Raw genomic sequence first — 22,916 nt, 5'->3', positions numbered from 1 at the left:
GTGAATGACCTTGTTTATCATCTGTTCTTGAGTCTTTTCAAATCAAATCAAATCAAATCACTTTTATTGTCACATCACATGTGCAGGTACATTGGTACAGCACATGTGAGTGAAATTCTTGTGTGCGAGCTTCACAAGCAACAGAGTTGTGCAAAATACAATAATGTAAACAAGCAAAATACAAGAATGGCTACATCTGAAACTAATAAATATATGTACAATATATAATAGTATATGCATTTCTGGATGTGTATACTAAATATTTTTCTACGTGTGTGTGTGTGTGTGTGTGTGTGTGTGTGTGTGTGTGTACACATATTTTACAAATTAAATAGAGTAAACAATAAATAAAATATATAAAATAAAATATACAGAGTGAGACATGTGCAAAACAGTGGCGTTACTGTACAGTATGGAGTGCATAATGTTAAAGTTCCAGTAGTGAAGCTGAGGTGTCTATGACGTGTTCAGCAGTCTGATGGCCTGATGGAAAAAGCTGTCTCTCAGTCTGCTGGTACGGGACCGGATGCTGCAGAACCTCCTTCCTGATGGAAGTATTCTGAACAGTTTCAGATCATGGCATGATGTGTTGCTTTTTGTTGTCTTTTCACCTGCTTCACTTTGTCAAACAGAGTGATTTCTTGATTCAACAGGTCTCGCAGTAATCACGCCAAGTGTAGATAGCGTAGATAGTGAAATCGAACTCAGCTTTTCAAAAAGATGTGGCTAACCACAGTTAATTCATGATTTAACAAAGAGCTGACAATGGCTTCTTCACATGGGGCCTTCTTGGTTTGGATATTTTTTCCCATAATAATTGAAATCTTTTAAAAGCTGTATTGTGTATTTAGTTCTAGTTTTAGTGTTATCTTTGCCTGATGTTAAAATGTTTTTGCAGATCTGAAACATTTAAGTGTGACAAAGAGGCATAAAACTAAAAATCAGAAAGGTGGCAAAAACCTTTCAAGGCGCTTTTCTCTGATAATGTTAGCAAAGCTCTTAATTTTATGCTGATAAATAATTATTAATAATGCAATAAAAGTCACTCTACCACTGGTACTTTGTACTGTACAGCTGTAATTTTGTGGTGTTTATCAGGCTCATTACGTGCACCTCTGTTTGCAAAGACATCATTAAGCATGTATTTATTATATCTTTTGGGATCTTGCAATATTTTTCATCCTTAAAAATGAACAAACACAACACAATTCTTTCCAAGTAAATGTAATAATTTAATTTCTTTGTAATTATTCATAAATATAAAATTCAATATTGCACAGTGTGAAAAAAATCACCAGAAGATTAAAACATCTAAATTTCACAGTTGCTGATTGGATGAAGACATATGAAACTCTCCTTTAGCGTGAATCACTTTCCTTCTTTCTTAGACCACTCGCTGTATCCACCAGTATAATTGCATGCGCTGAAATAGAGAACAGAGATGAAAGATGTCAGAATATAAAAGCTGTTATTATTACATCATAAACATGCAGTAGAATGCTGCACATTTTTAAAAACAACAACAACAACAACAACAACCAAAGATGGCTCTCTACAGTCTTAAGGACTTATTGCCTTTGTGTTAATGAAGAAGACTTGGAGTTTTTTTAATGGGCCTTGTCCATGTATGTGTGTGTATTGTGTATTATAAGCAATAAATTATTTACGTCACATATCCCAGCTGTTGGACTTTGCCGATGGCCAGTCCTGATCGCCTGCCCGTCTGGCAGGAAAACACCAGCTCTGGTGCATCCAGCTGTGGCTTCTTTATGCCATACTTGGCCTTGAATTCCTCTGGATTCATTGCAAAAGCAGTCTCCACTGTATCAACTGAAGGAATCAAAGAAGAGACGAAGGTATAAAACATGAATATGCAAATGAAAACTTAGAGAAAACGTACAGAACTTGAAAAACAATCTCACGTGGGATATTGGTGCATCCTGGAATATGTCCTTTTGCTACCTCCTCTTCACTGCGGACATCAATCAGAATGAGATTTGGGCTCTTTCCCACAAGAGCCTTCAGTTCCTCATAGGAAATATCCTTGGTACCTTGAACATGGCAGAAAAAACGTTTCATTAAATTAATTAAAACTACACCACTTTCTTTTTTAGATACAGGTTTTAAGTGACAAATCATCCTGACACAAAAATGCATTATTGATGATCATTGCCAAAGGAAACTAATTACTGTTCACGTGAAAGGTTAGATGAAATATGACACCTGCTTTACTTGTACAAAGGTACATGCAAACACGCTGATAAGGAAGGATGTACTAATGCAAACCGCACTGTGGCTACATGTCATTTGGCATGTGTAATGTAGTGATCCAGAGAGTATCTTTGCTTCATTGTTAGTGCCGCAACAATCTAGCAATAATATTCAAATACATGTACATGACCCAGCCACTTTGTTAGGTACACCTGCTCAGCTGTTCATCATCTCAAAAATTTAATTAACCTGTCACACGGCATACAAGGCTCACCAAAAATTAAATAATAGAAGAGTCATTTCAGCATGGTCCAAATTCTCTAAAGCTTATTTATAGCAGCTACTGGAATCGATACCAAGAAGAACTGAGAAAGTTCTGAAGCTAAAAGGGGGTCTTGCTATCAAGGTGTACTTATTAAAGTGGCTGATGTAAATCGTCCTAGTTATTTAAACACCGTAAGGTAAACAGAGTGTTGAGTTCAGCTATTAAAATAATTCGTTTCTCAATTCGGCTTTTAGTTTAAGTAGAAGATGGCCTGAAAAAGAACCTGACATTTAGCTCCCCTTTCATGCTATATTCCTTACAAGATAATTTCACTCGCATGTTGACTTGTTCTTATCATATAGTGTGATGAATATGAGCCTGTAAAATAGGAGTAAAGGTACACTGTCCTGACTGCCAGTGAAAATATGCAGATAATTATCAGCGGTTATTAAACCTGATTGTTTTTTCTTACTCGACTAACCGAGTAAGAAAAAACAATCAAGTCCTTAGGGAGACTTAAAAGCTTCCAGTTTGAGCTATTTATTGTTTGCTGAGTCATTCTTATCCTACAAAGTGAGGTTTCTTCATGTAAATATTTAGTAGTAAGAGAAATAAATGTGGGAAAATGAAACAGTTCAAAAGAAGGACCCCAAAACAAGTTTAAGTTTACAAAAATATATAATTCAGATTTTTATGAAAGCACTCTATTACTTCTTCTTAAGCTACTGTAGTTTCGAATTGTTATTTTACAAATTGGTTACCCATTAAATTAGACGTGCTTCAATTCAGACAGCAATAAATATTTTATAGTTTGTTAACCTGGTTAACAAAGTTGCAGAGTGGGCTTAAAGACTCACCTGTGTTCGCCATCCTCTTTGTTGGGTGAAGTTGAAAATATGAATGGCATTAGCAATTATATATAATGGAATAATAATGCACCTTCTGCATGCATTTGTTTGGTGGCACCTCATTGGCTCACCTACTGGTAAAAGGTGGATCTTAGCCCTCGAGACTTCACTGCTTAGCCAATCAAATCAAAGTCTTACTCATTTGTTTCCCAAGTAAAAGCTAGAGGAGGTGTTTAGTGACTGTGCAAAAGCCTGTTTTACAGTGTATAGTTAGTGGCTTAAATATTTTTTACAAATGTTTTGTGCAAGTAAAAATTATGAGTGTGACATGCCTAAAGGATCAAAAGTAAACCAGTCTCAGTTCTTATAGTGCAGACACAATCGCATTATTAGAATGAAGTGAACCCAACCTTTAAGTGGAAACTAAAAAAAAAGAGGTTAACATATAGAGTTCTCGTTTAAATGATTTTATTTTTTAAAAAGCACTCAGCAGTGTCTATCTAAAAAAATAACATTTACTTTACATTCTGTCTTTGATAGATTAAAAAAATATCACAGATCTACAGAGGTTAATTTGCCAGCAAATAAAACTGTGGTGGCTGCAAAGTAGCATAATAAATGATTTGTTAACATTATTCCTCAACTTTACAGTCATATTCACTCATATTTACACATTCCTTGAAGAAGGAGTTTAAATAATGTTTAAATTCTACAGTCACTGATTACACCACTACAGAACTGCATTTGTCCAGATCACAGTGTTCCACGTGTACTTTAGTAAGTCCATCAGTAGAGTCTCTCTTTCCCTTTCGAAACTTCTTATACTTCCCACAGATCAGAGCTGCTATTACAACCAGTAAAAGGAGAGCGACTCCTCCTCCTATAATCCAGGCCATCAGTGTGTGGTCAGAAGATTCATGCAATTCATACCGCTTACATGAAAACTCTGAAGGATCGCTGCTTCCTGCGTTGTTCACTGCCACCACACACACTTTAGTTCCCACTTCCAAAGATCTGACCAAACCCCGCCGTGACGCATCCCCAAACTTTGGGACTTCACTGTCCCTTCCCTCGATGACTATTCTGTACTCAGATACCACTGAAGATGGAGCACACCACTGCACCTGTATTTTCCCTCTGTCACTCCCCTCACTGACTGGAACCAGCGCTTGGATACGTGGTGAGTGAGGACGCACATTAGCTCCACTCATCCCAGGGCAGAGGCACCCAGTTTGCTCTGAAAGTGTAACACAGGGAACCTGGTTCTCCGAGCAGGGGTCGTACTCGCAGAGCTGGTTTTTCTGGTGTATCATTGGGACGTTCACCACCCTAGTAGGAGCTGTGGTGGTGTCGTATTCAATAAGGTCATAATCATCCTGGCCGTCTGAGCCCATGTCAGGCACGCGTATGATCTGTGAATGGGTGATGGGTGGGGAAGCAGACGCAGCATTGGTGAAGAAATGGGAATGCATGGGAGGCAAGACAAAAAAGAGAAGTGCCACCAGGTTCCTGCAAAGTGAGGTCATCTCTGTGAAAAGAAATGACAAGAATAAATATGGTCACTGGTCACTTTACAACTATAAATAGACTGATTGATGCAACCTAACCACAGCTTGTTCATTAACCTACTTCTGTATATTAAAAGTATTCCTATGTAATTTTCTTTAGTTATGATGAAGTAAATTACATAAGAAACGCACTGAAGCAACAGTCACTGTAGCAAAAAAAAGGAACTAGTTACCAGTGATGGGAATAACGGCGTTACAAGTAACGGCATTGCATTTGGAGTGGCACAAATAATTTGTGTGGCATCTTATTTAGTGCAGAACACCTGATTGTTATGTAAATAGTTTGAAATGGTTATTAAAAAAAACAAAACAAGGTAAAAGGTAAATGCAAATAACTGGTGTTTGCAAAGGTTGTGCATAGGATTTTAAAATTGACAATTTATATTTGCATTTAAAGTTATGAAATATGATTCAATAAACATGTTTGTGGTTGTTACAGTAAAAAATACAATTTTTTCTACTCCGATTGTATGTTTTTTTGTCTGACTTTAGATCAATTGTGTTAAAACAGTTTATCAAAATAAAAAAAATCCTGCAAATTCAGACACGTGAGGTTGTGCTGAAAAGAATGATACCAAACAAGGCAAAGTAAATAGTTTTTAAAGGTGAAAAAAAATGGCTAATTATACCCTGGACCCCAGAGTGTTAAACTTTTAAAGTAATGCAATAGTTACTTTTCCTAGTAATTGATTACTTTTAGAATCTTGCAACTCAGTTACTAACTCAGTTACTTTTTTGAAGAAGTAACTTGTAACTATAATGAATTACTTTTTCAAAGTAACTTAACCCAACACTGCTAGTTACTGAATTTGGTTGAAATTTCCAATTAATAGTTCTGCAGTGGTGAAATAGTGAAACTTTAAGATTTGTTCTCCATTTTGGCACCTTAACACGTACTGTTAAGATGAACAGTAACTGTTAACATCTTAACTGTTAAAACAACTCCACGCTGTTTGATACAAAGACACATTTTTCTTTCAGTTCTCCTCTGCTCTTCGGTGTAATACTTTGGAGTTCAGATATAATCAGTCCCTCTCTTTTCAGAGAGCCATCAGGTGTGGAGAAAAGTAATGGAGGGAACATAAAAAAATAATTATTAATATTATTTTTTAGCTTTGAGACACTTAAGTTACCTTAGCAGTATGCTTGGTATTACTATCCCGTTGCAGGATGACTTGCGGTCTAGATAACAGGATAACAGATAGGTTTCTATGCACGTCAGAATTCATTGTGCAACTGCCCTCAGCAGTCATATCGTCAGAGGAGATAAGCTTGCTAGCACCTGTGGTAGCCATAACATCCTCACCACCATTTTTAAAAAACAAGCTTTAGATCTTGGGTAGTTCTTCTTTGCCTCCACACTTTGATCTCGCTCTTACTCTGATACAGCTTAATCTTGTTCTCGTCTGTCCATGACGCCTTATTTTTCAGAATTCTGCAGGCTCGTTTAAGTACTTTTTAGATTTAAACTGTAGTCTGGCCATCCTGTTTTTGTGGCCATTTAGTGGTTTGCATCTTGCTTCTGTATTCTGTTCATGAAGACTTCGAAGTCGCTGACAAACACAAACACATACCTGCCCCCAAAGATCTGTTTCTTTACCATAGTGAGGGTTCTTTTGTCCTCAGCAGTGGTCTTCGTTGGGTTAATCGTCCCTTTGTGATTACAGGGCTGATGTCTTTAACTGTTTTATTCTTCTCATAATACCTTTAGCTTTTTCCTGTTGTTGAACAATGGCAACTACAGACTCTGTAGAAGCAAGTATAAGTAACGTATCCCTACGCTAATGGACCAATGTCCAACTTTGATAAGATAAGTGGAAGAGAATGGCTGGCTGGCTGGCTGGATGGATGGATAAATGGATGGATGGAAAGAGTGGCACTGGCAAGCAGAGAAAAATGCATCCTTGTCCCAAACATTATGGAGGGTAATATATAAAAGAAGAGAAAGATAAAAGAGTTTTTTAAGTCTGGTAATACATAAAATAAAATTCTTTGGCTGGATTCGAGGCACCAGGATGCTGTTTGCCTTGGTTTACAGCTCATAAATGCTCTTGTGTACACTCAAACATCTGCAGTGTCCTGTCCTGTAAACACGGATAGATAAATAAATACTGAGTGCGGGAAGACAAGTACAACTACCCCATCAGCACTACCATTGTTACCTGGCAGAAAGCCAGGGGAGTTTTGTGGGAACCCAAAATGTAGAAAAAGCCGGCTGGCTTTCATTCTGGTCAGTTTACAAAATTATTCATAACAGTCAGAAAACATTTTTCATGCTGTTAAACGATAATACTTATGACTAAACCTCTAAAAATAAAACATGAAGCAAAGAAAATACTGAAATGGGTCTACAGTACCTGCTTAATGCTGATGGATGTGTCAAGTCTCAAGTCTGAAGTTCTTTGTTTCCACTGTGGCTGCTCTCACCGTGTGCTCCCGACTGTTCTCAGTCTTAAGCTGTTTCTCTCAGACTCTCTCCTCCTCCTCATCTACACCCCCTCATCATTCTCTCCCTTCTGGGCCTCCCCCCACCTCCTCTTTTTACTCTTTTTTCACTTCTTCCCATTTGTTTTTCTTCCAACTGACCAGCAGTGCTCTTTTATTTTGTTAATCCGTGTCTGGAATTTGTGTTTGAATGTGCGTTACGAGGGAGAGGGGGAGAGTCGCCATGTGTCTGTGTGCTGCTCAGCATATTAATTTGCTAAGTAACAGCGGGAGACAGGCTTGTGCTTGTTGCTCGGAGTGTTTTTCACAATCTGTAGGTGTAGCTGTCTGTTTTTCCATGTTATATCAGAATCAGAATCAGAATCAGAATACTTTATTGATCCCTGGGGGAAATTATTTTTTTTTGCAGGTGTTATTATGGAAGGGGACAGCACATAAGGTCACCTAACTACGTGTTTATTTGTGCTTCTCAGAGTCAGGAGGGGGGTGAGGAATGCTTGGGTGTATTTATTAAAGTTGTCCTGCATCTCTTGTAACCCCTCATTGTGAGACATTGGAGAGAAACGATGGAGGTTTGTTTTGTTTTTACCCTTTTATGGGATAAAGCTGGCAGAGTACACATTTTTTCTTTCTTGTTCCAAATGCCACTGTGGCACAGAATAGAGGAAAAGTACCAGCGCAGGAGCCTCCTTTTATCGTTAAAGATTCACTCAACTCATATCACTGACATCTCTGGATCCTTCATTTCAGAAACAATTCCTAAGATCTTTGGCCGTTTTTAGTCAGTAGAGTCACGCTGAGTGTTTTATACAACATTACAGTTCTTTGTTTGGGAGGATGATGATTGGCTTCTTTGTGTGTAAAACAAAAAGTATACAGTGTGTTTAAAAAGTCATAACTGCCTTTGAATTTTCTTAGAATGATTATTTCGTTTAAATATGAGAAGATTTGAAGGCAAATCTGTTAAGGTTTTAGTGAGTATGAGTTTACATATGAGGGCAAAACGATTGAAGAAAGCTATAAATCTGTCCAGATAAAAATACAATAGAAAAGAACCTAAACATGCAGTCATTCAAAGTGGAACAACATAGTTACTGGGCCAGGTTGCTTATAACTTTAACTCTCAAAAAGAAGAAGCTGAAGTTGGAGCTTTAAGAATACACAAAATAACATAATATGAATCCACACTGGGAAAAGGTATGCTGTGCACAAAAACTTAGATTTAGACCCGCATAGCTCTAAAGGGTTGAAAGTGAGGTGTAGCCTTTCATCTTTCATAACATCTACAGTCTTTCTCCTAATTACCTTTAAAAATTCTTCACTATCACATTTAAGACCTTGACTCTCTATGTGCTTGTTAAAAAGGAGTCTAGCTGAGTCATCAATTAGGAAATTCTGTAACACATTTTCAGAGAAGAGCAGAGGCGCTTCACAAGTGGTTGTGCCTGTTGTGGGAAATGAAACAGTGTTGCACATCTTGGTTTTATTATCATGCAGAAGAAATATTGAATCCAAATGTTCTTTTCTCCCCAGCACAGCCTTGTTCAAAGGCTGCGATGAAGGATTAAAAAGCTGAATTGAAAAGTTCAGACTTTCAAACAGGTCAAGTGAAACAGATATGACTTAATGAACAGTTTAGACCTAATGAACGTTCCCAGGAGTCGTCAGATATCGATTATTTCTGAAATGTCATCTATTCCACATCTTTGGTCACTTGATATTCGTGGTATTACCCTTAAGTAGTATCTCAGTGCTTACTGGATGAAGCAAACATTTGATGAACGCATTCACGTCCTCGGGATTAACTGTAATCGTGTTAGTCATGTCAAAATGGAAAACTTTCCATTTCCGAGTACTTTAATTTTTGAATGAAGACCTGTGAAACGTTCCCTGCTGTCACGGCTGTATTTTAATGTTTATCCAAAGACATTTTAAGGGACAATCTTGATACTGGGAGAACTTCCGGTTCTTAATATCTTATTTGGGGAAAAAGTTAGCAAAGCTTTTCAGTGGTTACATGACTGCTGATCCTGGGGTTATTTAAGACACTGAAGAACTATTTCAGCGGTTCTTCAAAGCCAAGTGCTAAGACCTGGTTTTAAAATGACTTGATTTATTGCTCATTAGCAATAAATGCAGATTATGTCTCTGAACAAGGCAGCGTAGCTTTTCTCCTTGCACTCCTGTGTTTAGTCAGTCAACCAAGCATGAATATAACATGTATCATTTATGTGTCATAACTGAGTAGAAAATTCAGGAAGAGCTACTGTAAATTCAGTAGGAAAGAGCATATTTAGAAAGGTCTCCTTAAGTCGTCCCCCATATGTATATTCTGTCTTCACGTTGTTTTGGCTACGTGAAACCACCATTTCTTCCCCTGTCTGACCCCCCCGTTTGCCACGTCAGAAATTGCTAAGTATCAACAGTTTCCCTGAAACTGTCTGGTACAGGTTTCTGTGGTTCATCAAGTTGAAGTCATTCATTTCAACATCCAGTCAATCCTTGAGGACAGTCCAGGATCTGTGATAACGATTCTTCTCTCATTACAGAAATACTCTCACATTTTCAGCACAGCAGTAAGTTTTTTCTTGCTTCATCCAGCTCAGCGTGGGCATTTTGCTCCATTGTTTTTTTTTAATTTTAAAATAAGCAAGATCGTGTTTTATGACACTAACAATAAAGAGAGCCAAAGAATTTCACTCTGCATGAACACAGTGTCAGATTAAAAGAAACATACAGAAACAGTGGCTTACAATAAAGATTTTTTCAAAGGTCTGCAAGCGACGACTCAGCCAACGATACATCTAGACAGACTCCAACACAGAGACCCTTCCATCAGCTTGTATGCTATTTGTGTGTGTGAGGTCACACTTGTGAGGGTAGGATTACGTCAGATAAAGAAGGAGCTCCTCTCTTCGTCAAATATGGAAAGCGGAATCGACAGAACAGAAATGGAAGCAAGTATCTGCTATTTTTAAAACGCTACAGCCGATCAGCCAATTTTTTTTTAAAGATTAAATTTATTGCCTGTTTTTTTCATGTTCATTGTCAACTCTGGAACAACTACTTACAGGCAAAAAAGTATACAGCATAGAGTCAGTGACTGACTATGTTCAGTAAATCTTGTGATCGTTGGGAGGTGAGTAATTCCTGGATGAATGGCTTGACTTCCTTATTCAGCTTTTTCTCTCAGGTAAAACCAAGCAAACGCAGGTGGCTGAAGGAAAACTATGCACAGACTGAGCTGATAGAGTCACTGTTTTGTCTTCACTGGTTTTTCTAACATGCCCTTATGTACTGATAAGGTCAGCAGTTTTGTTAAAGGTGGAGATCATCACTAAGGAGGCCAAGCTTTTTCTTTTTAAATTACTTTCCGCGGTCAGTTTTAGGCCAGACTGTTTTTTTTTTTGTTTTTTTCATAGAAACTGTGGTTCAGAGGTCCCTGAGGAATAAAGGAAGCCATAAAGATTGAGTCACATTACTTGAGATAGTGAGTTGCCTGCCTGTGCACATTCCCCTTTCTTTCCCTCCTACATGTTTGATCACGTTGCTGTATGTGACACACAGCCATGACCACATAGACAACTCCATGGTTTAAACTTGTGGTGTAGTAGTGGTTAAAAAAAATCCCTACTGATATGGAATTATTTTATTTATTATTTTCCTGAGTAAAACAACAATTATTCATTAAATAGGGAATCTCCTCTAACATATGTTTATTGAATCAAAATAACATCCCTTTAGTTTCCCATTCACGTATTCAGTTTCTGATTGATTTGGCGCAACTTAATCAAACTCATTCTCCAGTCCCTCTCATAGTCCATACGTCTCTGAGGATTTAAGCTATTTCTGTTTAAACAGGAAGCACTGCTATTGGCTAAATCCCAATCACCTTTGACCTCCCACTTCACTCAAAAGGAATCTCGTGGTAGGGTTATTACCAGACTCTGTGATGTTGTGTGAACCGCTACTTTCAGCTTAAAATAGCCGTGGAACTAGAATGCAGTCCCAGTCAGCGTGAAGTCCCAGTGATCCTCCAGAGGATAATTGGAAACAGAAGTGTAATGTAGCAGTACTATGTGATGATGAGGTCCCACATTCCTAAATCTGGCCACAATAGAGTGAATTATAAATTTGAATTGGATTTGTTTTGTTTTATTGGCCTTTTAAATCAAACAGGGGGCTTTATTTCTATTTTCTTTTTCCCTTTCCCTTTTTTTCCCTCTCTCTTAAAAAACTTGAATGTGTGTAAAATTTTACGCTCTATTTTTTATTTTTTTTACTTTCATGTAGGCTTATATGAACCTTTTAATTTTTTTCCCTCTGTAAATAACTTTTTTCAATTTTGAATGGTGCTATACAAATAAAAAAATTAGTATTGTTATTAATTTGATTCCCCAATGAACTTACAATACCTATGCGTATTTTATTAATTATTTATGTTTCATGAATCGGATCAAATCTCAGACAAAATACAGACACCAGACAGACAGGGGGCTTAAATAAACAAGCATGTATTTTATTAAATTAAGCTCGTAGACATGTGGAATTGCTGTCAGTAGAAAGCAGGTATATGATGAATGTATCTGAAGGAAAGGAAGTTTACCAAAAGCAAACAAAACCCAAACCAGCCACTCTTCTCCCCAGCAGATGAGAGCGTGCTAGAGGGAAGGGAAAGTATTTTAGCACAGAGCCCCTTTTAAAAGCCATTAGCCAAGTTCCAACAGGCATGTTTCCGATAAGACCTGTCAGCCACACCTGTTTCCTACATAAAACTGAGGTTACATTCTAAAAGTCCTTCGCGTTTTCTTCATCCTACCCGCCTTTCCTTGGCCTTGATAAAAATGTCAACAAGGTCAATATGTCATGAAGACTCAGATAAAGAGAAGAGTGATGCAATGAGAATCCAAACTAGTCTCCTTAACAATGTAATTCAAGATGCCTGCAGTGTCAAAACTACAATGAAATGCAAAACGAGCATCGTAATTCACAACATGTTGTTAACTTCTTGTTATATGCAGGTCATGTAAAAGACAACGGTTTTACCTTCAAAGGTCGGAATTTTAAAGAAGAAGAAACAAAGAGGGCCAGATTTAGAGTTTGTTGCAGCACAAAGCCTTCTTTTAGCATTAAAAGGCTACTGGATTTAAGATAGATAGGCCAGGTGAAAGCCTGTTGTGGTTCTGTCCTTCTAGCAGTGTTTTTTAATTTGAAATGAGAGGCGGAGATGTTATCAGAATCAGTAGGTGATTGGAACGTTGGATGGATGGCTGAAAGTTGAGTCAAGCCCAATTATGTCTGTTTCCCAATAATACTGGTACTTTCATGAAACAAACTAGAAACTAACTGAACCGGGCTCCCTTTTTCTCAGCAGTGCGCACACAATGAGTGATGTTTCTTTATTTAACTGTCAAATGCGGCTTTTGTTTTGTACTATGTGAACATGTATGATTAATGTCTGAATGCAAAACAAAAAAGATCCAATCTGATGATAAATAATTACTGTTCTTTGTAATATTAATGATGATAATTTGCACTAACACAGCTCTCCTCTGGATAAATCCTGTTCTCCAGTCTCATTCCTCATGACCCCTCTCACAGTGCCCAGTAATTTCTATTAGAAGAGATATCCTTCCTATCTGAAATATTGTTTGATGTCGTTCAGACTCTTCTCATTGATCTAACTTACCTTGTTGTGTATTATTTTGGTTAGTAGACCTATATCACCCCCTCCCTCTTGCACACTCACTGGGTGAACTGCTAATTTGTGCTGCTCTTAGTAGAATACTCAGTATTGCTGAAATGAACTGACGATGTGATCTAGTCTACCTCATTTCCTCCTCTTTGTTTAAGATATCCATGATAACTAAAGTAAAAGAAGTGAAATGAAATTACCCCCATCCATCACTCCCAGCTCAATCAAAGTAAAACCTAACCAATCATTATCCTAAAGGCAATAGACCTAAACAATAAAAAAAATAATTATAAAGAACCTTGAACTCACCTTGATGAATTAATAGAACTCATAATCTAGATTTACAGCACTAATATAAATATGTGTTTGTGGAAAAAATTCATCCATCAGCAAGTTTGATGATCAGAGTTCAGCTATGCATATAACAGCCTGTTGTTGAAAATGTAAACTATTGTGGTTCATGAATAATTGAAAGATTTATTTCAGTGATATATGGGACTACTTTGTCTCCTCTCATTTCATAAAAGATGCTCCCAGTGTGTAATGTGCTAAGGGATTTAATAAAGGAAGCAATGAAACGAGTCACTTCACAAACTTTTAATATTTTTGGACCATACCCAAAGAAGAGTTGCTCCAAACACGTTTCCTCTTTTTTTTTGATTATTAAAGTCTTAATTGTTCTCAGAAAAGGGAAAGAGAACCTTTTTGGCCTTTTAATGATGCAAACTAATAAACTGCATATTTTCTTTGAACATATCAACAAATGTGTCACATGATGTGAAATCTCAACATAAAATGTGCTGATAACAGAGAATCCATAGCAATAAAGTTTAATAAGAACTGTATAGATGTAAAATGTACATTTAAAAAATACCATTAAAGCAGGCAAAGAAAAAACTGCACCTTACTCTTTATCAGGGGACCTAAACATTATTATGTCCAGGATATTTGTGGCATATCATGGCATACAAATAACCTTTGTGATAATTTATCAAACACTGCACTCGATTTTAATGCGCATGAAACAATTATCTATTGTTCATCTCCATCAGTAGTACAAATGCTTGAATTTCTGCAGTCTTCCTATGATGTTATTAAGTCTTATTTAACTTTAGCTAGTGTTAAATGGATGCAAATCCAAGTATTTAGGTATCACTATAGAACAGAATGTGCAAATTAAAATTTACTTGGAAAGACCTGGGTCCCTGTTTCTTGGAATAATCTACAGAAGGAGCTGTAGTGATTACGACAGGGGAGACTTTAAGTTCATCTTATTGGAGCAAGAGAATAGGTCTCTTGGTCAGTGTGACTATATTTTTAAAGCTGCTCTTGTAATGATCTGCATTACATATGTGGTTTGTGTTCATTAGTCTGTGCTGAATACCTGGATTGGAACTTTTAATCGCGATGAAACTTTTACCTGTATAATAAATTAATAAATGATAATAAATCAAGGATAGTAAAAATAGCAAACATGCTTTCGCTGTCATCATTACTACCAATAGAGCAGCTTGTTGATTCTGATAATCTGCCAGATGTTGCTATGAGAAATGTGAAAAGCACTTTTTTTCTTCTGCAGCCTGGCTCCTGTTTGCAAGTCTGTTGATCACACTGCGAGACACTTTATTCACTATTAAAAATGAAAGAATATAAAATGGAATGTAATTAAATAGAAGAAAAAACATAACACTGGAAATGACACAGACTTATGATTGGTGGTATTTATTATATATTTTTCAGTGGCTGATTGACATACATATCCTTTAATATTTGCCAGGAGGTGCTGGGACACCCTCACATGCCTGATGAGGAGCAGAATTCTTGAAAATACCAGACTGTGAATCATGTAGTAGTGGCTGAGAGATTATTATCAAAACATCTCAAAACTACCAAAAGGCAATGTGGGAACCTCTCATTTACACTGTCTGGATAGTAGCCAACAGCATAAACATTTGTACCGATGGTTTCCGCTTTGAGACCTTTACACCGAGTTGTAGCTCCTCTTAGTGGTGAATGCTCATTATTAAATCTTTCTTCTTTTCCCCACCTTTTCTTTTCCAATCACTTATGTTTGGAAAAATAAATATTTTTCTGCCACTAAAAAAAAGAAATGATAAAGTAAAATGAGATAAAATAAACATTTATTGTCATCTGTAACTTATAAATTATTGGTTATTATCTCAAAATTTAAATGTACCAAGGTAAAAAATTTGAGAAAATAAGGTAGAAATACTATACAAACTACATTTTTTAAATACTTTTGTTTTTTTGATATAAACAACAAATTTTACAAAATTTAACCGACAGTTTACAGCTTACATATATAACTTATGTTTCCTTCTTTCTTTTTTATTTTAATAAGGGAGTAAAAATTCCTAGTTAGGTCCCACAATCACAAAGAAAGTTAAGGTCGTGATGTGGGAAGTGTTATAGCTCTAACGCTGCTGCTGGAACAAATATGAGACTTCATTATTACCAGTGTGAAAGCAGTAAGAGGGGGAAGAGAAGGCATCATTTCGACACTTTTTAATGTCCATGCACATTAATTTCATACACTACAAGAAGTTGTGTGGTACAAAGCTAAGAATCAGAGACTTGTTAGGTCTTTTTGAGCTATGCACTCTAAATTCACACGTGTAAAACATTTAAAAAGATGTCACACTGCTTCACTAGAAAAAAGCTAGAGCTCCTTTATAAACCTTGAGCAAACTAGTGATTGTTAAAATACCTCAGGAATATCAAGGATGTTGTCACATGTTTTATGAACTTCCAATATTTTCATGGTCTTACAGCATGACACAAAAGTTTATTTATTTATATGTATTTATTCATTAATATAAAATTCAGTGTACAGTCTGAAAAATACCAATATTTATTTTATTCTTCCTGTTTTCATAAATAAATATGAAACTCTCCTTTAGCATCATTTTCCTTCTTTCTTCGACCACTCGCTGTATGCACCAGCATAATTACGTGCACTGAAACAGAGAACAGAGACATAAAAGATGAAAACTGTCTTCATTACGTCAAGTAAATGCAGTAAAAAGCAGCACTTTTTCAATAATATGAAAAAAATGTCTTCATAAAAAAGAACTTGACTTTGTATAATTAAAGGACACTTGGAGTTTTTGTTGGGCCTTGTGTATGCATGTATGTATGTATATATGTGTATTTTGTTGTATAGGTAGTGACTTATTTACTTCACGTATCCTAGCTGATGAGCCTTGGTGGTAGCCATTGCCCCTCGCTTGCCAATCTGGCAGTGAAAAACCAGCTCTGGTGCATCCAGCAGTGGCTTTGTTACTCCGTACCTAACCTTGAATTCGTCTGGATTCATTTTAAGAGCGCCCTCTACTGTATTAACTGGAGGAATGAAAAAAGAGACAAAGATAGAAAACATGAACAACAAGTACATAACTGCCAGAACCTGATAAACCACATTCACCACAGCACACATGCAAAAGATCTTTGTGTGTGTGTGTATATATTATATATACATACATACATACATACATACATACATATATATATATATATATATATATATATATATATATATATATATATATATATATGCGCAAAATGCTAAATAAAACAAACTTGACAGACGTGGAATATTAATGGATCCTGGAATATGTCCTTTTGCCACCTCCTCTTCACTGCGGACATCAATCAGAATGAGATTCGGGCTCTTTCCCACAAGAGCCTTCAATTCCTCATAGGAGATTTCCTTGGTACCTGAAAACATAGGAGGAAACACAAGAAACAGTATGATAACCTTTCATCAGATTAAATAAAACTACACCAATTACTCCTCAAATACAGGTTTCATGTCACAAATCATCCTGACACAAGAATGCATTATTGATGATCCTCGTCAAAGAAAACAAATTGCTGTTCATGTGAAGGGTCAGATGAAATATGACACCTGCTCTAACTGCCCAAAAAGGTCCATGCAAACACACTGACAAGGAAGGATGTACCAATGCTAACCGCACAGATATCAATGCTAACATGACATATGTAGAGCGTCATGTAGTGATCCAAACACTATCTTGGCTCTGTTGTTAGTGCTACAACAACCTGTACATCATAATTACATGTACATGCCCATGCTATTTTGTTAGGTACACCTGCTCAGCTGTTTATCCTCTGAAATACTTAATCAGCCAATCACATGGCAGCGAATTTGGAAAATAGAAGATTGCAGAAACATTGCCTGCAGTTCTGCTGCTACATTCGAATGGTAATGTAACAGCAGGTTGAATTTTTCTTTTTCTTTAAAGTTGTAAGAATATGCAGACCTAGTTTTTGTTATGTAAATTCGTAATTAATTTTATTTTTGGAAAAGTTTTTGGAAAGTGATTGGTTTATTAGCTTATGGACCCTCCCATTAATCAAGGGATTAAGAGCACCCTGGAGGGGTGTGGTAAAGATGTTTTTTGTTAGTCAAATGTCAGGAGGGTTTAAAAAAAAAGGTTTTTTTGACCACTTTTGAAGTTGTTAAAGCAATTTAAGTTAACTTTAATTTAATTTTAAGTTTTAAGAATTTATTTGGTTGATTTTTGTTAATAATTTTCCACGAAATAAATGCCATTTAATTTTAAACAATGAAGTCAGAAGTGTGTTCTAAAACAAACCTCCCGTTGCCACCCACCTTTTCTTGGACTTTTTTGGTGTTTGGAACATAAAAGGCCGTGACATAAACAGAGTATTGAGTTCAGATATCAAAAGAAGAACACGCCAGACTAAGCTGCCACATATTGTAATTAGTTTCTCAATTTGGCTTCTAGTTCAAGCAGGAAAAAAAAAAACCTTTAAAGACTCCCTAAAAGCAGAACTTGACATCAAACTCCACTTTCATAGTACATTCCTTACAGGCAGATTTTCCATAAAGGCAGGCGTACTTGCTTTTATCAGATCGTGTGAAGAGTGTTAGACTGTAAGATATGACTAAAGGTACACTGGACTGATGCAACAGGTTATGGTATGCAGATAATTATCAGTTTGTTGTTTGTTGCTCGAGTAACCGAGTACAGTCCTCAAGGAGACTGGTGCCTCTTTACTGTTTGCTGAGTCATGCTACAATTTTTCCTTTCTGTAAATATTAGAAAGAGAAATACAGCCTATGGAAACAGTTCACCAAAGTGACCCCAAAATGTATGAAAACATATAAAAAATTTTTTTTATGAAAACACGGTAATACTTCTTAAGCTGCTGTAGTTTTGGGTTGTCACAATTAAAAATAGTCGTCTTTTACTCATTACGTTTGACATGTTTCAGTTCATTCAACAAATTCAGACAGTAGCCTTCTATAGTTCACATACGTTAACCGTATCTGTAAGAGTGGGCTTAAAAAGACTCACCTGTGTTCGCCATACTGGTTGTTGGATAAAATTAGAAATATGAAAGTCATCGACAATCACAAACGGTATAACAATACTGGATCTTCTTCCTGATACATTTGTTTGGTGCTGTCTCATTGGCTCGCATACCGTTGAAGGGCGGGGCTTAGTCGGCGAGGCTTCATCGCTTAGCCAAACAAATCAATTTGTCACTCTTCAAAATAAAAGGAAGTAAAAGGTATTTAAATAAATGCATATGTTGAATATTTTTTCACAGAGTAAAGTATGTGGTTTAAATATTTTACGTTTAAGTGTTTTGTGCGAGTAAAATTACGAGTGTGATATGCATAAAGGATCATATGCAGTGAGCACAAACCTTTTAATGGTCGCAAAAAAGATCAAGTTGACACAAACATAGTTCCTATTTAAACCATTTTATTACAAAAACAATCAATCAGTCTCCTAAAAATAATATTTACTTTACATTCTGTTTCTGATATATTAAAAAATAAACAATCTACAGAGGTTAATTTGCCAGCAAATAAAATCATGGTGACTGCAAAAGAGCATTATAAACTATTTGTTCTCGTTACATTTTACATGTACATTGTTATAATCGCATTTACACTTTCTTTGAGGGAATTGAAATAACATTTAAATTCTACAGTCACTGATTACACCACTACAGCACTGCAGTGTTCAAACTGTACTTTAGTAAGTTCATCAGTAGAGTCTCTCTTTCCTTTTCGAAACTTCTGATATGTCCCACAGATCAGAGTCCCTATAACAACCAGTAAAGGGAGAGCGAATAAACCTCCTATAATCCAGGCCATCACTGTGAGGACAGGAGATTGACGACATTCATACCGCTTACATGAAAACTCTGAAGGATCTCTGCTTCCTGCGTTGTTCACTGCCACCACACACACTTTAGTTCCCACTTCCAAAGATCTGACCAAACCCCGCCGTGACGCATCCCCAAACTTTGGGACTTCACTGTCCCTTCCCTCGATGACTATTCTGTACTCAGATACCACTGAAGATGGAGCACAACACTGCACCTGTATTTCCCCTCTGTCACTCCCCGCACTGACTGGCACCAGCGCTTGGATACGTGGTGGATGAGGAGGCACATTAGCTCCACTCATCCCAGGGCAGAGGCACCCAATTTGCTCTGAAAGTGCAGCACAGGGAACCTGGTTCTCCGAGCAGGGGTCGTACTCGCAGAGCAGAGGTTCTAGGTCCATCTTTGGGAAGGACACCATCCTAGGAGAAGCTGTGGTTGTGTCATATTCCTCCTTATTAAAGTCATAATCATCCTGGCCTTCTGAGCCCATGTCAGTCATGTGTATGATCCGTGGACGAGTGATGGGTGGGGAAGCAGACGCAGCATTGGTGAAGAAATGGGAATGCATGGGAGGCAAGACAAGAAAGACAAGTGCCACCAGGTTCCTGCAAAATGAGGTCATCTCTGTGAAAAGAAATGAAAAGAATAAATATGGTCACTGGTCACTTTACAACTATAAACATACTGATTGATATATTTAAAATATTCCTGTCTAATATCTTTCAGAACTTGTTACTGAATTTGGTTGTAATTTCTGATTAATGAAAAAAGCAAAGAGGCTCTGCAGCGGTACCAAGGATGACAGTGAGACTTTAACATTTGCTCTCTGTTTTGGCATTTCACTGTATCAAAAGAGAGAAAGACAAAAGTGTGGTGACACACAAAAGAAAGTTCTTTGGCTGGATTCGAGGCACTGGGATGTAGTTTGCCTAAGTTTACAGCTCATGAATGCTCTTGAGTATACTCATACATCTGCAATGTCCAGTCCTGCAAACACATTTGTACTTGGAAGAAAGCCAGGGGACTTCCGTGGGAACCCAAAACAGACAAAAAGCTGACTGATTTTCAGTCTGGTCAGTTTATAAAATTAATTATAAAACTCAGAGAATATTTGTAATGCAGTTAAAAGATAATATTTATGACTAAACCTCTAAAAGTAAAACATGGAGCTATAAAGTGAAAAAAAGAAAATACTGAAATGGGTCTACAGTACCTGCTCAATGCTGGTGGGCGTCTCAAGTCTGAAGTACTTTGTTTCCACTATGGCTGCTCTCACTTGTGCTCTCAACTGTTCTCAGTCAAAGCTTTTTCTCTGACTCTCTCCTCCTCATCTACACCCCTCATCATTCTCTGCCTTCATGGCCTCCCCCCACCCCCTCTTTTTACTCTTTTTTTCCCTTCGTGCACTACAATTTTCTTTTTATTTAGCAAGCTTTCTAACTGGCCATCCGTGACCTTGCAGTTTGCACAGATTTTTTTAAGCTCAGATGTGTATTTATTAAAGACCCCTTCCACCTCTTGTAGCCCCCATTGTGAGATGCTGGAGAGAAATGAATGAGGCCTCATTTTGTTCTTATCCTTTAATGTGCTAAAGCGGGCAAAGTACCTTTTATGTTTCACAACATTTTTAATCTTTAAGGACAAAAAAATCTTAATTACTTTGCGAAGACCTTGACTTTATTAAAAAAACTTTCAGCTGAGATATGCGTGGGGAAATGATACGCTTTCTGTAACTTTTGAAAAGAACTGAAGATCTTTTATCAGAAACAAGTGCTCAGAATTGGATGTGCCCAGTCAGGGGAATTGCAGGATAAAATTCCTTCACTGTTACTTTCCAAAATACTATGTGTCAATACATTGCAGAACAGCAACACAACCTCTACTTCCACAGAGGTAGGTTATCATATTAATAGTGTTACATACTTATTGCATATGAAACTGGATACTGTGTTTCTTCTGAAAAAGAAAGCGTCACATTTGTTATTTGACGCTTTCTTTTTCAAAGTCAAATAACAAGTGCTTGCCTACTTGGTATAACTCTCAAATGCACACCTTAAAGCTGATAAACTGTAAGCTGGAGAGAAAATAACGTCTCACTAATTTAGAAGGTCTTCATTTAGTATGGTAAAAAGAGTTTGTTGCTCTATAAAAAGCCCTCCATGAAGCTGGGACCATCTTACTGTTCATCACTGATTAAGAAAACAAGAACAACCCAAGGTTTCTCCTCAGTACTGGTTCCAGGCTGACCTACTTAAGTTTAAAGCCTTTCTTTAACCATAACATTTTAGTTTTGACAGACTTTACACTTTGTTCTATTTGTGTGTACAGTTTTATACTCTATATTTCTACTCTCAGTATATTTTTCATTGTGAACCTTTACATCCTGTTCTGCAAAGCACGTTTTTTCAATGCTGAAAAGTGCTATACAATAGAAACAGTGCTTGTAACAAATGTTTCTAGTTCTCAGTTCTTTGTTTAGTATTGTTCCCTTTCGCCTGTTTCTTCTTTGTGTGTCCTCCCCATGGTCCCTTGTGTGTAGTCAGTCATGTCTCTTTACCAATGTCCAGTTTGTGTGTCTTTGTCCATGTCTCTGTCTCAGAGTTAAGGCGTCCTGTTTTATTCTGCTAGTCTCTCGTCTCATGTGCACCATGTTCAGTTTTCCTTGCCTCATTAGTTTGATATGAGTTATATTGTGTCATGTTTCTTCCCAGGTGTGTTCAAACTGCCTCTCATCCCCACAGCTGGCCTCTCTTGTGTATTTAAAACCTCAGAATAGAGGGTTGTGCCTGTGTTCTTTGTTGTGTCCTCCATCACAGTTGTGCCCTCTGTGCTCTGCATTTCTTTACGGACTCATAGGCTAGTTAGTTCCTTACCTGAGTTTATGTATCCCATTGAAAGGCTTGTGTCCAAGCTGAAACTTGCTTTCAGTTTTTTTTTTCTAGGAAATAAATCTTATTTCTCTAACCAAGTAATGAAACATTCAACCCTGTAACATTCTTACTTTTATTGGATTATGCTTATCTTTATGAATGCACCAGGCCAGTATCTAAAGAGATTAGATACAAAAAATTTGGAAACAAATGCACTGTCCCTGTTTCCTGGAATAATGATCTGTCTGTGTTCACTTGTCTGTCTGCTGAATATCGGTTGGAGTTTTTTCTTCACTTGCATTTTTTGTAACTGATGCTGCTCTCTTGGCCAGGTCTTTTTTGAAAAAGATATTTTAACTGCTATCAGACTTTGTCCTAGATAAAGAAAGGATAATAAAAACAGCCAACATGCTTTCACTCACCATTAAGGCTGTAGGAGTATGTTGTTGATTCTGATAATCTGCTAGATTTTGTTATTTTTCAAGGATTGATGAGGACATCTACAAAGCAGTTTTGCATAGCCTTTATATTGTGCTGCTGGGTTCCCGGTTGCATGTCTGGTGACCTCACAGCTTCAGACACAACTGAACCTGAGTAACCTAAGAGCTAATTTACTACAATTTTAAAAAATAATGAAGGAAATGACATAAAAACCTATTATTTCTAGTATTAATTATTCATTTTCAGTATTTAATTGACATACAGGTCCTATACAGTTGGCCAGGGGGTGCTGTGACACCCTCAGCACGAGTACTTCCCAGAGTCTTTGATGACATTGAGCAGAATGTTTTAGAATACCAGGCTACGAATAGAAATTTGGCA

The 22,916-nt window shown here is 37.0% G+C and overlaps 4 protein-coding genes across 5 annotated transcripts; all 4 read right to left on the bottom strand.

Annotated features, from left to right (window-relative positions):
• Positions 1-1,280: 1,280 nt before the first annotated feature.
• Positions 1,281-3,768, bottom strand: LOC113029548 (thiosulfate:glutathione sulfurtransferase-like). 2 transcript variants are annotated; one of them, XM_026180451.1, is made up of 4 exons: positions 3,334-3,768; positions 1,923-2,051; positions 1,668-1,830; positions 1,281-1,423 (listed from the first exon to the last, which is right to left on the bottom strand). In XM_026180451.1, exons 1-4 carry the CDS (start codon positions 3,344-3,346, stop codon positions 1,369-1,371), a joined length of 360 nt encoding a protein of 119 aa, XP_026036236.1. In that variant the 5' UTR covers positions 3,347-3,768; the 3' UTR covers positions 1,281-1,368. The 2 variants fall into 2 exon arrangements, with proteins under 2 accessions (XP_026036236.1, XP_026036228.1); XM_026180443.1 differs by lacking the exon at positions 3,334-3,768 and having other exon boundaries at positions 1,923-2,163.
• Positions 3,769-3,843: 75 nt separating this feature from the next.
• Positions 3,844-7,375, bottom strand: LOC113029537 (LRRN4 C-terminal-like protein). The gene is made up of 2 exons (XM_026180431.1): positions 7,250-7,375; positions 3,844-4,852 (listed from the first exon to the last, which is right to left on the bottom strand). The coding sequence occupies exon 2, from the start codon at positions 4,848-4,850 to the stop codon at positions 4,047-4,049; it is 804 nt and encodes a 267-aa protein (XP_026036216.1). The 5' UTR covers positions 4,851-4,852; positions 7,250-7,375; the 3' UTR covers positions 3,844-4,046.
• An 8,168-nt stretch (positions 7,376-15,543) lies between these two features.
• On the bottom strand, positions 15,544-18,523 carry LOC113029529 (thiosulfate:glutathione sulfurtransferase-like). Its single transcript, XM_026180423.1, has 4 exons — positions 18,399-18,523; positions 16,642-16,770; positions 16,233-16,395; positions 15,544-16,010 (listed from the first exon to the last, which is right to left on the bottom strand). The coding sequence occupies exons 1-4, from the start codon at positions 18,409-18,411 to the stop codon at positions 15,956-15,958; spliced, it is 360 nt and encodes a 119-aa protein (XP_026036208.1). The 5' UTR covers positions 18,412-18,523; the 3' UTR covers positions 15,544-15,955.
• A 321-nt stretch (positions 18,524-18,844) lies between these two features.
• Positions 18,845-20,576, bottom strand: LOC113029524 (LRRN4 C-terminal-like protein). Its single transcript, XM_026180410.1, has 2 exons — positions 20,438-20,576; positions 18,845-19,848 (listed from the first exon to the last, which is right to left on the bottom strand). The coding sequence occupies exon 2, from the start codon at positions 19,844-19,846 to the stop codon at positions 19,052-19,054; it is 795 nt and encodes a 264-aa protein (XP_026036195.1). The 5' UTR covers positions 19,847-19,848; positions 20,438-20,576; the 3' UTR covers positions 18,845-19,051.
• Positions 20,577-22,916: the final 2,340 nt, after the last annotated feature.

This window comes from Astatotilapia calliptera, chromosome 2 (assembly GCF_900246225.1).
Source record: "Astatotilapia calliptera chromosome 2, fAstCal1.2, whole genome shotgun sequence".
In the NCBI taxonomy this organism is placed as follows: domain Eukaryota; kingdom Metazoa; phylum Chordata; class Actinopteri; order Cichliformes; family Cichlidae; genus Astatotilapia; species Astatotilapia calliptera.
Note: the sequence above shows the minus strand (reverse complement) of the source record. Positions and strands in the feature narration are given on the sequence as shown.